The 15,446-nt window shown below is 34.8% G+C and overlaps 1 protein-coding gene across 1 annotated transcript; it reads right to left on the bottom strand.

The window, feature by feature from the left end:
- Positions 1–3,987: 3,987 nt before the first annotated feature.
- Positions 3,988–7,480, bottom strand: LOC105797459 (peroxisome biogenesis protein 16). Its single transcript, XM_012627429.2, has 8 exons — positions 6,909–7,480; positions 6,132–6,189; positions 5,588–5,801; positions 5,174–5,481; positions 4,812–5,080; positions 4,666–4,733; positions 4,528–4,589; positions 3,988–4,405 (listed from the first exon to the last, which is right to left on the bottom strand). Exons 1-8 carry the CDS (start codon positions 6,987–6,989, stop codon positions 4,344–4,346), a joined length of 1,122 nt encoding a protein of 373 aa, XP_012482883.1. The 5' UTR covers positions 6,990–7,480; the 3' UTR covers positions 3,988–4,343.
- Positions 7,481–15,446: the final 7,966 nt, after the last annotated feature.

Genomic DNA, 15,446 nt, shown 5'->3' with positions numbered 1-15,446 from the left:
AATTTTATTTCCTTTTTCTTTAATTGGCAGGGTGTAGGGTGCAGGGACAAAATTTATAATTTTAAAACATTAAGTATAAAAGTTCAATTAGAAAACCTGGATTTCTTAAAATGTCGAATACATATCTTACTTTTTAATGAATATATACTGAAAATTAATTCCAGAAGAAATATATAAATTTTAAAATCTTCAGTTTTTTTTGCATAGATTAAATAAATATCTTAAAATTAATTTGAGAACAAATAAAGGATAGTTCGTTCTAAAGCCAGTTTTGAAAACCTATTTAATAATTGAATTTAAGTGTAATTGTTTATAGTTATGCTGGCATGTTTGAGTAATTGATAGGTCACTGAATTGGATATAATTTGAGCACCCCAATTACATTTTTCAATTCATAGAGGGGAAGGTGAGAATCGGAGTAATTACACGAATAATTACACTCAAATTCAATTTGTAAAAAAATATTTCTATGCAAGTTATAAAAATTATATTATAAACATAATGTGTATGAGTATTTCAGATGGTTATGACAAAATTTCTTATATTATAAATCTTAAAAAGTTATATTATAAAAATATTTTATGTATTTTACAAAATTATATTATTTAAATTCTAAAAAAAAATTAAGTTATGGCTAAAGACAGTGGGCTCAAATGGCCCAGATACAAAATTAACCCTAGCCTAGCCCACGAACTCAACATCTTTCAGCTAGGGGAAAACCCTAAGGCGCCGCACGTTCTGTCGGCCTCCCTCGCGCATGCTACCACCACGCGTTTAACATCTCTATCACCTGCAACACACCTGCAAGAAAACAACAAAACAGAAACGACAAACGTACAATCCAAAGCACAAAACGACAAAAGAAGAGAGATTTAGGGTGGGTTTGGATGGGCGATTGGGTGCGGTGCGATGCGTTTAACTTACTTTTTGTCTCACGCTACAGTATCGCTACAGTATCTAATCTCACCGCCACCGCTGATTTTACACTAACCGCAGGTAAACACACCGCCCATCCAAACTCACCCTTAGTCTTTTTAAATCGGCTATAAAAGGCCGAATAGGGTGATTGTATTTGTTTCTTCTGGATTTTTTGACGAAAACATCAGAAATCAAAAATAAAAAGGTTTTTGTTCTTGTTCTTCGTTTTCTTCTTTGTCAATTCATTTGTTTATTTATTTTTTTACGAATTATTTTTTAAAAAAACTCTTAATAAATAAAGGAGTAAAAAGGGGGAAAAGGGGATTACCGGAGATACCTCGCGACCGCGCAGTCGGTGGGTGGTTCTTCGTCGTTGGCCCAGATCCGAAAGGGGGATTATGAGCCCCTGTCTCGGCGCTCATAAGGGTTCAAAGACTCGACTTTTCAAAATGCTCGGAAGCCGGGCTTTAAAAGCCCTTTGTCGTGCTTCGTCGGCCGTCGGTTTAGTGGCGGTGCGGGGGACGAACGAGCGGAGGTGAGAAGCCCGACCGTCGGAAGACATGGGGGGCCTTCAAAGAGCCTTCCAGTTTTTTTTTTCTCTGAAGAAGGAAAAATGAAATTTCAAAACAAAGTTTTAGTTTAAATAACATAAACTAAATGGCGCCGTTTCAATAGGCCTCCCCAGGCGCCAAAACTGCATCGTTTTGGGGAGGCCGACCCGTAGCCCACAGGATACGCATGTTTCTGCGGTGAATGGGCAAATTACACGCGGGGTCCCTCCATCTTGCGCCGTAGTGCAATCTGACTCTTTTGTTTTTTTTATTTGGAATTCTGTGTCTATTTCAATCTGGTCCTTTGACCATATACGGTCCTTCGCGTTGAAACGCTACGCTCTAGGACTGGGGCATATTGCCCGATCAGTCCTTCTTTCTTTCCAGCGCATCCTATTTTGGTCCCTGGCAATCTTTTTATTTATTTATAATTTAGACCCCTAGATTTTGATTTCATTTTAATTTCATCCTTTAGTTCATTTATTTATTAAAAAAAACAGATTTCCTTTATTATTTATTTTAAGTTATATATATATATATATATATATTATTTTACTTAATATTTTTCTTATTATTTGTATTATTTGATTTAAGTCATCGTATATATATTATCGTTTAAAACTTTTACATATTTTTAATGAAAAGAGAATTCTTGCACGTGCCATTTTCTTTTGTCATCTATTTTAAATTATTTTAATATTGTTCATTCTAAGCTTATATATTGCTTGTTTGAAGTATTTTGTGATTTATTTCGAATTGATTTCCTAAATTACTTGTTTTAGACTATTAGCTATGTAAAACTGTTTTCTTTTATTTTGTTTCGTTTACTTGGATTATTAATATTGATGTATTAAAATGATGCATGTGGTGGTCGATTTATTTTTTATTTGTTTGTTTGTTTATTTGTTCAATTATTTTGTTTCGCTTATTTGTCTATTAAAATGTAGTGTGGTACGTTATAATTTGTTTATTTGTTTTCGTATTATTGCCAATCATTAACATAACATTTTATTCATAAATTGTTATTTATGTTTTACATCATCATTCAATTTCACTTCATTACTTCGAAAGTTGCCTTCAATTTGTATATACCAATAATAAACTGGTCTATTTTATCACGAACAAAGCAAATACACCTCGTTCAAGCGTTGCACTCGTCATTAAAAAAAAGAAAATCTTAAAATAAGGCAATATTGCGCGTTTTGGAAATTCGAGAAATCGTACCCTAACTTACGGGGTTTCGATTTTCTCGTTAAACTCAAATAGCAAAATATCCTTTTAAATTTCAAAGTGCATGCAATTTCAATAAAAATTAAAGGCAAGCTTATTCTCTAAGGTTCCAAATATCGTGTCCTAACTTATGGGATATGAAATTTCGTTACCTTGAGGCGAGTAGGTCTTCAACTCTCTTTTCGATTTATTCGAGAATTTTTAATTAATAAAAAGGATCGTATTTTAAATTCTTTTCGAATTTTCAACTTTCGACATTAAGACACTAATTAATCAACTAGGTACCAATTTTGGGCGTTACGAGGGTGCTAATTCTTCCTCGTACGTAACCGACTCCCGAACCCGTTTTTCTAAATTTCGTGAACCAGAATCATTTTTTAATAAAATCAAATCGTTTATTAAAAACAATCATTTTACGAGGTGACCCGATCACACCTCATCCAAAAAGATTGGTGGCGACTCCCGTGTTCGTTTTTGTTTTCAAAATCCAAGTCAATCCCGTTTTCACAAAAATGGTGTCAAAAAACATCATATTTGTTTAACATAAAATGTTTGATCGTACTAGTATATTGCATATTTCATAACTTGAATAATAGGTAGAATTGAGATTATTCATACTTCGAAAGTATATGGAAGAAGATCTTAATAATCTTAATTATGCATATTCAAATTCAAATGTTGAACTCTGTCAAGAACCAATAGATGCGGATAAAAGCATATATTAAATATTAAAAGGAAATAACGTAACAAATATGCACTAGGAAAATTAGATAAAATTGCATATGACTTGTATTTTTCTTACTATTTTATTAGTAATCTTATTATCAACTATTTTAGAATAAAATAATACATATGATGATTTGATTTTAATTTTTGTTACTTGCTTAGAAATTATTTTTATCATACTAATAATTTTATAGTAATTAATATTTTTAAAATATATATTAGAATTTAATTCCATTGTGCTATCCAAATTAAAAATCTAAAATTAAAAAAAATGAAACTTAGAAAAAGAAATTTTATGTGCACATTTAGAGCATTAACCCCACCGGGGAGTTTTTTAAATATATTATAAGGTATTGATGATGGGTAAATTAGGAAATCCTAAATTTTAATTATTCTTTTCTGTTAAACATTGATTTTATTAATAAATAAAATAAAGATTTAAATTCTGAGAAATTAACTCTTTTTTCATTTTAATTTGTTAATTATTAAGGAAAGTCAATCGATCAATTCATGAATTTAGCAATAACTAAACTTATTTTTCATAAAGTAATATGATAATTGCTTTTGTAAGAACTAAGAACACAAATTGAATTCTTGGGATTTCCAATCAAACAGAACCAAAATTCTTCAAACAAGTAGAAGAAATCCATCCGCTGCATGGATGAAACAGTACAATACACGAGAGCAAACAAAACTAAACTCCTCAAACAAATGCCCCCACCTTTTACATACTAATGTCCTGTTCTCTTGTTTTGCATCAATGAGCAGAGACTAACTTCTTCTTGTTGTGCCTGGCTTGAGACGGAACAACGTAACAGAAAATTGATTGTAAGTTATCAACTACTGCTTCTTTGCTTTTGTATGGTTAAAAGAAATACAACAGCAACAAAACCATGAAGCACTTGCGCGGCTGCATTCTTAAGATCCCGACATGTACGTGTACCTTGTCTGAGCTCCAATTATAAGCTCAACCAGTTTTGCTGCCAAAAGTTATAAATCAAATATATATTAATTTCTTGCTAAATTATTTTAACCAATAACCTGCATGGACTTATGCCCATCAATTTGAAAGATTAAAGAGGAATGGATATGTTCCGCGTACATGTTAGAGTCCCAATTAAAGGAACCGGCTCCAATAGGCTTTCAGTGCTGGCAAGCTTTTGCCTGAAGAACAAATATGTATTAGTTTGTTGAATTATTCATCAATGGGAAAGGTATCAGCAATGAGTTTATCAATTACCTGGTATACTTGCTAAAGAATGGTTCTCTCATGAGGTAAAGTGCCCACAACAGTTTCCGTCGTTTAACCTGGATTCAACACTTCATATCAGCACAGCCCTAGTTTGAGTGTGTAAGAATATTCATTATAAAGCAAAGACTCTTAACCTCATCCTTTTCAGAGGCAGAAAGATGGAACCATTGTTCTCTTTCAACCATCCTGGATTTTGTAACATGTGATAGAAAGCCGTATCCAATGAAGTCCACACCCAGAGAAAGAAACCAAGGAATCCATGACCTAATTCCGTATCTTCTAATGAACAAAACATAAATAAGTGGTCTTGTAATAAACAGGATCTCCCCTAGAACAAATAAAGCTCCATTAACACCCTTCTCCGACAAAATCATGGAAAGAGTAGGCCTTTTAATAACTGAAGCTGTAAAAGGGGAAAAAACGCAAAAATTAGCAAACTTCCCCATCAATTCACCCTAATAAGTAACCAATCATCAAATTTTAAAGAAATAATCACTTGGAGGCGCCATAATAGCATGCTGTTGTTGAATTCTCTGGAACCATACAGGGTCAGACACCATCCTAGCACTCTCTCCAAATCTGCTCAAAGCAGACAATGCCCTTCGTTCAATAGTCCATGGGTTTGACCCATGATTGTTTTGTAACAAACCAGCTCCATGGTGATGACCTCCAGGCCTAGGGAAACCTCCGATTCTATGTTGTGAACCTGTATCGTCTGAACTTATTTCAACATTTGGAGTCTCTCCTCCATGAAGAAGCATTTTATATCCACTGTTCCGAAATAAAGCTAATCTAACAATCACCCTACATCAAGTACAAAATAATCAGGCAAATGCATAATGCCAATAAAATTAGGAGGAAAAGCCTAGGTGTTTAAAGCGTCACACATTATATAAAGAAGCTTTCTTACTTGATAGCTTCTGTAACAGCAATGAAATTCCATTTCTTATCACCATAGTATTGCTCAGCGATAACTTCGACCAAAGTTTCCAAGTCCTTTAGTGCAGATATGCACAACCCATAAGGGAATGATAAAGGATCAGCAGAGCCAGGATGCCTCTCAGAAGGAGTAGTATCGATTATATGCTCATTGATGGCGGTGACTATGCCCAAAATTGCAGTTACTGCATAAATTTACCAAATAGTTCATTAAGAAAAAAGAACTCAGTCTATGAAAAGATGACACAACTTAAGTTGGGAAATATTTTGATCTTCTTCACACTGACATTACAAACCAGGGGACTTAAGAAGGGGAGAGGGAGCGGGGGCACTACATTTAGCTAGAACCTAAAAGGAAGTAATTGAACACCACATTTAAAACGTTAACTCATTTCTTTCTCAACAGCAACCAATTAGATGATTACTTTGAATCAAGTAGGGGTTGGGGAAATCTTATCAGTTTCTACTTTCTAAGCTATAAAGAAACAGCCAATGTTACCAAAGTTTCACAAAACCTGCTTCTGGCCCTATCTCTGAAGTGGAGAACCGTTCGGGAAGAAGCCACGTCAATCCCTGCACAACCATTTTCAATAACAGCATAAGATAGCAACACTCAATTTTCACAACACAGTAAAAAATCATTCACAAAATGTTGCCCACATTCCCAAGCATGCGCGCATGCACACAAATAATCCAAATAACCGAACTACATAGATCATAGTCCATAAATACAAAAAGAAAACATAAGTTGGGAATTGGGGTATATATTATCCACAGTGAAGAATAAAAAAGAATCTAGTCGGAGCAGCTAACTGGAAACTCTAAAATTACAGATAATCATCACTCTTCCGGATATAATAACTTTCCATTTTTGTTGTTCAACTGAATGTGTTTTCAGATCCAATATCTGAAAAACAAAAACAAGTAAAAGGCATTTTTATTTTCTTTCATTTCATTTTAAATTGCAAATGGATTTCCTTCACTTTTAAGGAAAGACGGAAGAGGCAGTAGCCAGAAATTATAGCAGCATAAGTGAAACCCAGAAAGTCACCCACTCTAAATCAATCAAACAAGAAATAAGCTTTGGAGAAAAACAGATTAAAGCACTTATATTTGGAAGTATGAGCATATATGATAAATTCAATGCACCTTAACATTATATATATAAGTCATTTACCAAGAACCATAAAAAAAGCTATTAAAATTAACCTTCCGAAGCAAGGAAAAAAAGGTTGACATTATGTAATTATATAAAGGGGGGGGGGGGGAAGGGGAAGAAGATAAAAGCTTACATTGGCAAGAGACTCCAAAGAGTGTACGTAGTCTTTGTTCCTCCTAACCCATGTCTTATAAGCCTCCATTGATTCGCACATACTTTATCAGGTAATAAAAAAAAAATCCAATTCAAAAGTTTCGAAACCCTAGCTCGCGGAGCCACTCTCAAGCCAATTCATGCTCAATCTTATCAAAATTTTGGAAATTCGGAAGAAACCCAGATTCGCAAATACCCAATCAGTAAACCTTTTTTTTGCAATTCAACCGTTGACTCAATTCCGCAGAGGAAAATGGAAGAATGTTGAGGATAAGTTGGAGATAGGGAAAGTGCGAGGGCTACGAGGTGTGCCTCTTTGTTACTAAAATTGGGTGCTGAACCTCGAGCGTTGATGATTGGATTGTGTTGGATCACTGAATTCGGATTCGATATGATGTGGGAGACCACGAATTTTAGCGGTAGGCCATTGAGGTAATGAAAAAACAGAGGATCATAAAAAGGAGAAACTCAGAAAAGACAGAAAGAGGGAGATGACAGGATATCGGCTTTGTGTGCACCCGAATGAGTTATTGACTTTCACAAAATCATGAACGTCGTTATTGTCCAAAATATATATACACATTAAAGAGAACATTGCCATCATCGTAATACCATTAATTAGGTGATTGCTAATAAGTGCTTTAAACTACTTCTTCCATCTTATTTATATCTATTATTTTCTCATCACAATATTATTTAAGATATTATAAATTTATATAAATTTTGATATATTTTTAATATATCTTATAAAATATTTATTAACCCGTTATAAAATCTAATAATTTCAATCGCAAGTTATAACACATTTATAATAACTCTATGCTTTGTTATTTTATATGGTATATTTTATTATATAATTGTGAATAAAATAAGGGTAAATTACACCATTAGTCATTAAAATATATGTAAATTTTGTTTTGGCTACTTAATTTAAAAAAAAAGTTACAATTTGGTTATTAAACTATTAAAAAAATTTATTTAAATCATTGGACTGTTAAAATCGATGTTATATGACTTTTTATGTTTGCATTGCTTGCATCAATCAAAAGTTCTCTTTCCCCTTCTCTTTTATTGTCCAATTTTCTTTTCATGAAACAGTTTTAGACATTGTAAAGTTGATAATTAAAATTCAAACAGCTTTTTTCTAGGATCTTCGACAGTGACCTTCAAATCGACTTGGATTTAAGGTATGTTCTTCTACTCGTCGATGACTATTGATCCACTGTACTGATCGTCAAATCGTCGCTGGAATTCACTAATGAAATTAAAAAAAGAAACGTAATAATCCAGTGACTTAAATAAAAACTTTTAAATAGCTCGGTGACTTAAATGAAAACTTTCAAATAGTTCAATGACTAAATTATAATTTTTATTATTTATTTGCTAAGCATGAATCAAAGACTTCTATTGATGGAGTCAGATTAACAAAAAGCTCACATAGTTGGTAGAAAACAACCCCTAATAACAGCAAAGAGAACCTTTACAAAACCCATAACAACAATCACCAAAACTAAAGCAGAAAATAAAAAATATACTAAATCCAAGCTTTAAACATCACAGCACTGTCGATTCTTGTAGAACCATGCGCCATCGCTGCTGTCAATAGACCAACACGAGCTGCCTTCCCTTCCCAATGGCCCAAGCCAGGTGATATAATAATCGAAACTGGAACCTTGGAACATCAAGGTGACCCCAAATATGTTCCAACATGATAAGATAACATAACAAAGATGCATACTACCACCACGCATTAAACAACATAGACCCATCGACCCCATCTTTGGCAAGAGAGTCAGCCATTGAGTTACGATCCCTGTTTACATGTTGAAAGTAAACACACCCAATTTTCGAAACAAAGCAATCAATCTCATCAAATTAACCCCAAAGTTTCCAGGGCCGATCATCTTTCTTCTTACACCAAGAAACCGCAAAAGCTGAATCGGACTCAATGATCAAGCCCTTACCTCTCAATCGGGACGACTGAATAAAGAGGGAAAGTGCCATTTTAATAGCAATAAGTTCAGCAACAATTGGCATTGCAGAGCCAATGGGATCCGAGAACATAGCCAAGACAACACCGAGATAATTTCTAAGCACCCCCCACAACCCCCCTGGCCAGGACAACCTTCAACGTTATACTTCAAAAAACCTGCAGTAGGTGGTGACCAACACATTCCATCAGCAGTAAATTTTCCTTTCGGAATACTGTCACAAGCAAAAGGTGAATCCACCAAACTGTTTCAACAAAAGATAAGATCATCTTTGATAGCTTTAATCCGGAAAAGCGGCCTGACTTCGTGAGAAAGATTACTGCATCAATGGAACAAAATTTCTTCTCAAAGATAGCTGCATTGCGGGCTAGCCAAATGGGCCAAAGAGCTGCAGCACACGCCACCCACCAAAGCCTTCTCGAGTGACCATCAAAATGGGAATCGAAACTCAGAATAATGAACGCCTTTAACGAAGGGAAAGCAACCCAAGAAAGGTTCCACCAATTGAAAAAAAAGACACCAGAAATATACATATGCCTGCAATCAATAAACATATGTCCGAATCCTCCGTGCACTCATGACACCAAGGGCAAAGTCATTGCTCGAACTCCACATGCACACCTTTCCCGGTGAGAAAAGCCATTGTTGGAAGTCTTTCCAAATAGCCAAGCTATAGGAATGTTTGAACCTTAGGAGGGATTCTCAATTTCTAAATAGTTTTTAGATTAGCATCAAAGAAATTAAGAGTTATCATTAATAAGATTAGATAACCTTTTAACAGAAAATATACCTCTAACGTCCATTTTCCAAATAATCCGATCACACCTTTCCGGATCAACAACAATCAACTTAATTAAATCACACAAATCATCCAGCAAAGACGCTTCTCTATCCAGAAGAGGTCGAAAGAAGAAATCCCTTCACCTATCATGTATGAAAGACTTGTTAACAGAGTAATCCACTACCTTTGCCATTTTATTATTGGCAGGACAAAACAACCTCAGAAACAAATTCTTCGAGGGTAGATCATTACACCAAACATCGTACCAAAGCAAAACATCCGTACCATTACCTACCCCCCACCTGAAACAATCGCGCTCCAAGAACTTATTAACCGGGTCTTCATTTGCAACACCAACGATACAACGCCAAATGTCCGACATCTTCTTCAACCCAACAGTAGAAGGACGCCACTTAAAACAAATCCGTACAAGGACTTTTCTCCACAGAGAATTAGGCTCCTTAGCAAAGCCCCACCACCACTTAGATAAAAGAACTTGATTTTTGAATTGATGATTAGAAACACCAAATCCTCCTTTTACTTTCGGCCTGCACACCCTTTTCCACCCCATCTTAGCCATCTTACGCTTCGATTCAGGACCGCCCACAAGAAGTTCCACCGTATCTTGTCAATTCGATTAACCACTCCTTTAGGAATTTTAAGGATTGGCATGTAAAATAACTGTAAAGAAGATAAAACCGAGTTAATCAAAGTTAACCTTGCTGCAAAGGATAAAAGTTTCTTCTTCCACAATGACAATCTACTTTTAAACTTCACAATGATCAGTTCCGAAAAGGCATTTTTTCTCGGATTACCACCAATCGGCAACCCCAAGTACACAAAAGGAAGATTACCAATTTGACACCCGCATAATACAACCCAACCTTGTAAAATATTCTCCTCAACCCCACCATATTTTTTATCTTCAAGCCAGAAGACAGTTTATGAAACAAATCACGCCCAGAATCATTATGGCGAGCATTCTTGATCCACTGGTTCTTGATGCTTTCCAAACACTCCTTGTCATCTAACCAACATTTAAAATGTTTAAAGGGTCTCGGCCCCAATCCACAGCCCCAGTGAACAATAGAACAGGCACATTGATCAGAGACAGAACGTTTAAAGCCCCTTTGACAAATGTCTCGAAATTTCAACAACCAACCTGGTGAAAGAAGAAAACGGCCCAGCCTACTCCTCTCGTTATCATAACCAAACCATGTAAATTTCTTTCCGACCAAAGGGAGATCAACCAGTTCTCCATTATTTATCATATCATTAAGTTCTTCGCATCGTTCCATCCTATCCCTGCATCCCATGCGTTCACTTCGATCTCTAATTGCATTAAAATCGCCCAAAATGAACCATTCCTCATTGTGACGAGCCTTCAACTCCAAAACCTTCCTCCATAAAAGGTTTTGCTCCTCTAAATAGCATGGAGGTAAATGTTTAAGATGCATCAACTAAAATCGGAAACAAGCCACCTTCCTTTAAGAAGTATAAAATTGTCACTTACTTCTTTATAGTCAACGGTTAAAACAATCAGAATCCCAAACAATCAATGGACCCCCAGATCTCCTGGACAGCAGAGCATATGAACCGCTCAGATCCTTTCCCCTAGGTACTCCTCGCTACTAACTTGCCATGGGAATTTCCCCGACTTCTAACTGTAGGAGCACATATATGGATAACAAGAGTTTCAGTATCATTTTTCGGACATTCTAAAGCAAAATGCTCTAGATATTTGCATTGAAAACTGTTGGCGCTGAGGAGTAACAGAGGAAGAAAACAGAGAAACAAAACAAGATAGCAAGATTCAACAAATATTTTTACTTACTTACAAATGTGCAGCAAGGGAGTTTATGGCTTTTAGTTCATTTTGCTCATTTTTTCAATAAAAAAAATACATTTATAACCAAATATATCACCAAATATTCAACTAATCCCACTAATCAACATTGGAACTATTAAAACTTTGTTTGTACACATAAACAAGCCACCTAAATTAGTCATTTAATATCTAATATATCAAGCTATCATCAAGCTTGTTCATTTTCAACTAGTTTGATTACAATGAAACTAAACAAAAAAATGTAACACCCCTTACCCGAGACCGTTGCAGGAGTCGAGCACAAGGCGTTATTTAACTTAACTTACTAGTTCGGAGCATAAAAATTTGGTTGTAAAATTAATTCACTCACGTTCAATCAATATGTCCCTAAAATGTGCTCTCGAGACCCTAAAACATGCAACGGAAATAGTTTGGGTCCAAACCGGGAACATTAAAAATTTCCCGAATACTTAAACAAATCAAAATAATTTATTTCACTGTTCACAATAAAACTGTCCACTCGCGTGACAGTCACTAATTTAATTATAACTCGAGTTACGAAACTCGAAATTTAGATCCGTAAATTTTTCCTGAAACTAGACTCATATATCTTCTTACCATGAAATTTCCAAAATTTTTAGTTTAGCCAAATAGTAAATTTTATTCGTTAGAGTCTCCTCTGTTTCACTACTTGACAGTTCTGCCCCTCTTCACTAAAAATCAATTATCTCATTGTACAAAATTCGGATAATGTTCTTGTTTTTTTTTTTTTTTTGAAAATAGACTCATTAAGAAATCTAAAAATATAAATTATGACTCATAATTCTTTATGTACAATTTTTAATTATTTTCTAAAGTCAGAACAGGGGACTTCAAAAACCATTCTGACCCTGTCTCACTAAAATTCAAATATATTATAATATAAAATTCATTTGCCTACATCGTTTCTTTCATGTGAAAATAGACTCGATAAGATTTAATTCTATATCTCATTCACTCTCTAATTTCATTTCTACTATTTTTGGTGATTTTTCAAAATCACGTCAATGCTGCTGTCAAAAACTGTTCCATTGCAAATTTTTACTCTTTTATATTTTCTTTGTATTAACTATCAGTTAGGCATACTTAACATCAAAACATGTTCTTAAATAGCCATTTCAATAGCTAATCATTATCGAGTATTTCCATGCTATTCATTAGCTATATCATAAGGAAACACACACAAAATGACTAAGTCCCTATACATGCCATAACTTAAAACGTTTTGAGCCACAAAATACTGAGATGGTCTGTTGATAGTGTGAAACGATCTCTGACGCCCTTACGATCCCCGAATTGGCTTGGCGATACCATAAAAAAAAGAAGGAAAATAAAAGGAGTAAGCGTAAAGCTTAGTAAGTTTACAAGCATATAAATAACAACATTTATCATAAATAATTATACTCATAAATCATCAAGTATCATGGTCTTTGCTTCTTCTTTACTTACTTTCTTGTTTACTTACTTGCTTACTTAAATAATTCATGATTATAACTTACTCCTCCCTTGCTAAAATTTCTTTCTCAATTGATAACTAAGATATTCTTAACCCTTATATCTCACTTGAATCTATTTATTATGCTTTTACCTAAACTTTCATGTAACATAATCTATTTACTAGCCCGTTGAACCACTTGGAATACTAAGGATGCTCGGGTCTCCTGTCTGATAATAACATGCCAAAGCCATGTCCCAGACATGGTCTTACATGGGATGTTTCCTGTACTACCAATGCCATATCTCAAATATGGTCTTACATAGGAGTTCTCATATCGGTGCCCATGCCATGTCCCAGACATGGTCTTACGGGGGACCTCTCATCTTGGTACCAACGCTATGTCCCAGACATGGTCTTACGTGGGACCTCTCATAATCTCAATAATGTCAATGCCATATCCTAGACATGGTCTTACAGGGGATATCATTCCCTTAATATCATGAAATTTGTATCTGATACATTCCTAATGTTTCAACGAGACTTTTTAACACTGATTCTCTATCATCTCATATTTGAGTCAAAAATAAATAATTTCTTGAAATAAGTACATAATATCTGGAAAATAACAACATTAATAATAATTATTGAAATATTACATTTATTTACCGTAAACTTACCTCGGTACAAAATACTATCAAATCTAGCAACTTAGTCCTCAACATTTTTCTTTCCCTGGTCTAACTCTGGATTTCGTTCTTCTTGGTCTCTAATAGAAAATTTAGTTTATTTAATACTAACATTCATCAAAACAGTTCTTGACTCGAACTTTGGAAAAATTACGATCTTACCCCTAAACTTTTGCATACTTACACTTTTTCCCCAAAGCTCAGAAATTAAACTTCATCCCTTACTCTTATGTTTTATGACATGCTGGACATCTTTCCCTTCTATGGCAACATCAAATTCCCACTCTAACATTTACTTATGAACATTAGGTATTTTTACCGATTATGCCGTTTTACTCATTTTCAATTAAAATCACCTAGCAAAAGCTATTTAACATAATTTCAAACTTCATATTCTACCATAAAACATCAAAATAAACACAATTCACTTACAGGTATTTTTCCAAATATGAACCTAACATGAATTAATGGTAGAATAAGCTAAATCGAGCTACGAGGACTTTAAAAACTTAAAAAAAATTAAAAAGGGGCTTGGATGCACTTACTATGAGCTTGAGAAAGTGAAGAAACTCTAGCTATGGAGACCTTGAAGTTTCGGCCCTAATGGAAGAAGATGAGCACATTTTGCCATCTTTTTCCCTTTTAATTCTTTTTATTACCAAATGACTAAAATGCCCTTCATTAAAACTTTAGTTATTTTTATCTATGCATGCTCATTTTTGTCCATGAAAATCTAATGGTCTAATTACCATTTAAGGACCTCTACTTCAATTATGCAGTTCAATTAAATACTTTATCATCTAAAACTTATATTTACCCACTTTTGCAATTAAATCCTAATATGCAATTCAGACATGCAATCGCTAAAATGTCTTATCGGTATTCTAACACATGATCCAACCAATCGGTAAATCATAAAAATTAATCACAATAAACTTTTCTATCTCGGATTCGTGGTTTCACAACCACTGTTCTGTTTAGGTCCTATTTCGAGATGTTACAAGAAACATTACTGTTACAACAACCATACGTGCTGCAGCATGTCTACAAGCTGCATGTACTTCAACCAAAAATATCACAGCTGCGTGGTTGGCCAATTTTCAACACTCCTCCTTGGACTCCATGCTGCAAATACAAATCATTCAACAATTTTAAGCTTGGTAGTCAAAAGATACTTTGTTTCAAACTAAACCTACTCAAGCAATACATTTTCAACCTTGGCCCCATTTTCAACCAAACCTGACTCACACAATTGACCAGACTAGTTTTTGTGCCAAAGATTTGTTCATCAAATGGAGTATTCTCCTCTTTCACAACCTTAGTTGACAACACATCTTGCCTTGTTCTCTTGTTCATTACAATCCTATTTCTTCTTACATATACGGTTTGCGAGTATAATTTGCTTGCCTTTAGTTTGCCATTTTGGCTTGCACCAACTCAAGCTTTCATTTAGATAGTCTGCCACTTCGGCTTGCACCCATTCGGGTTTGCATTTAGGTTGTCCGCCACTTCAGCTTGTAATTCGACAGGCTCTCACTTTGCTTATTGTCTTCAACAGGCACACAACTTTGGTAGGCTTGCACTCTGCTTTCTGTCTTCAACAGGCTCACACTCTAGCTTACTGTCTTCAACAGGCTCACACTCTAGCTTACTGTCTTCAACAGGCTCGCACCTTTACAGCTCGCGCTGAGCTTCTGCATGTTGCTAAGCTCCCACATTTGAGAGACTCGCACTTCGCATACTGTCTTCAATAGG

Source organism: Gossypium raimondii, chromosome 7, assembly GCF_025698545.1.
Source record: "Gossypium raimondii isolate GPD5lz chromosome 7, ASM2569854v1, whole genome shotgun sequence".
NCBI classification, from domain to species: domain Eukaryota; kingdom Viridiplantae; phylum Streptophyta; class Magnoliopsida; order Malvales; family Malvaceae; genus Gossypium; species Gossypium raimondii.
This window is presented reverse-complemented; position numbering and strand designations above follow the sequence as displayed.

Bases quoted from the DNA above. Each gene is read 5' to 3' on its own strand.
- LOC105797459 (XM_012627429.2), bottom strand. From the start codon at position 6,989: ATGTGCGAATCAATGGAGGCTTATAAGACATGGGTTAGGAGGAACAAA. The intron at 5,482-5,587 runs GTAAGAAAGCTT...TACTTGATGTAG, and splicing joins GCTGTTACAGAAGCTATCAA to GGTGATTGTTAGATTAGCTT. The intron at 4,590-4,665 runs GTAATTGATAAA...TTTGTTCTTCAG, and splicing joins TTCTTTAGCAAGTATACCAG to GCAAAAGCTTGCCAGCACTG.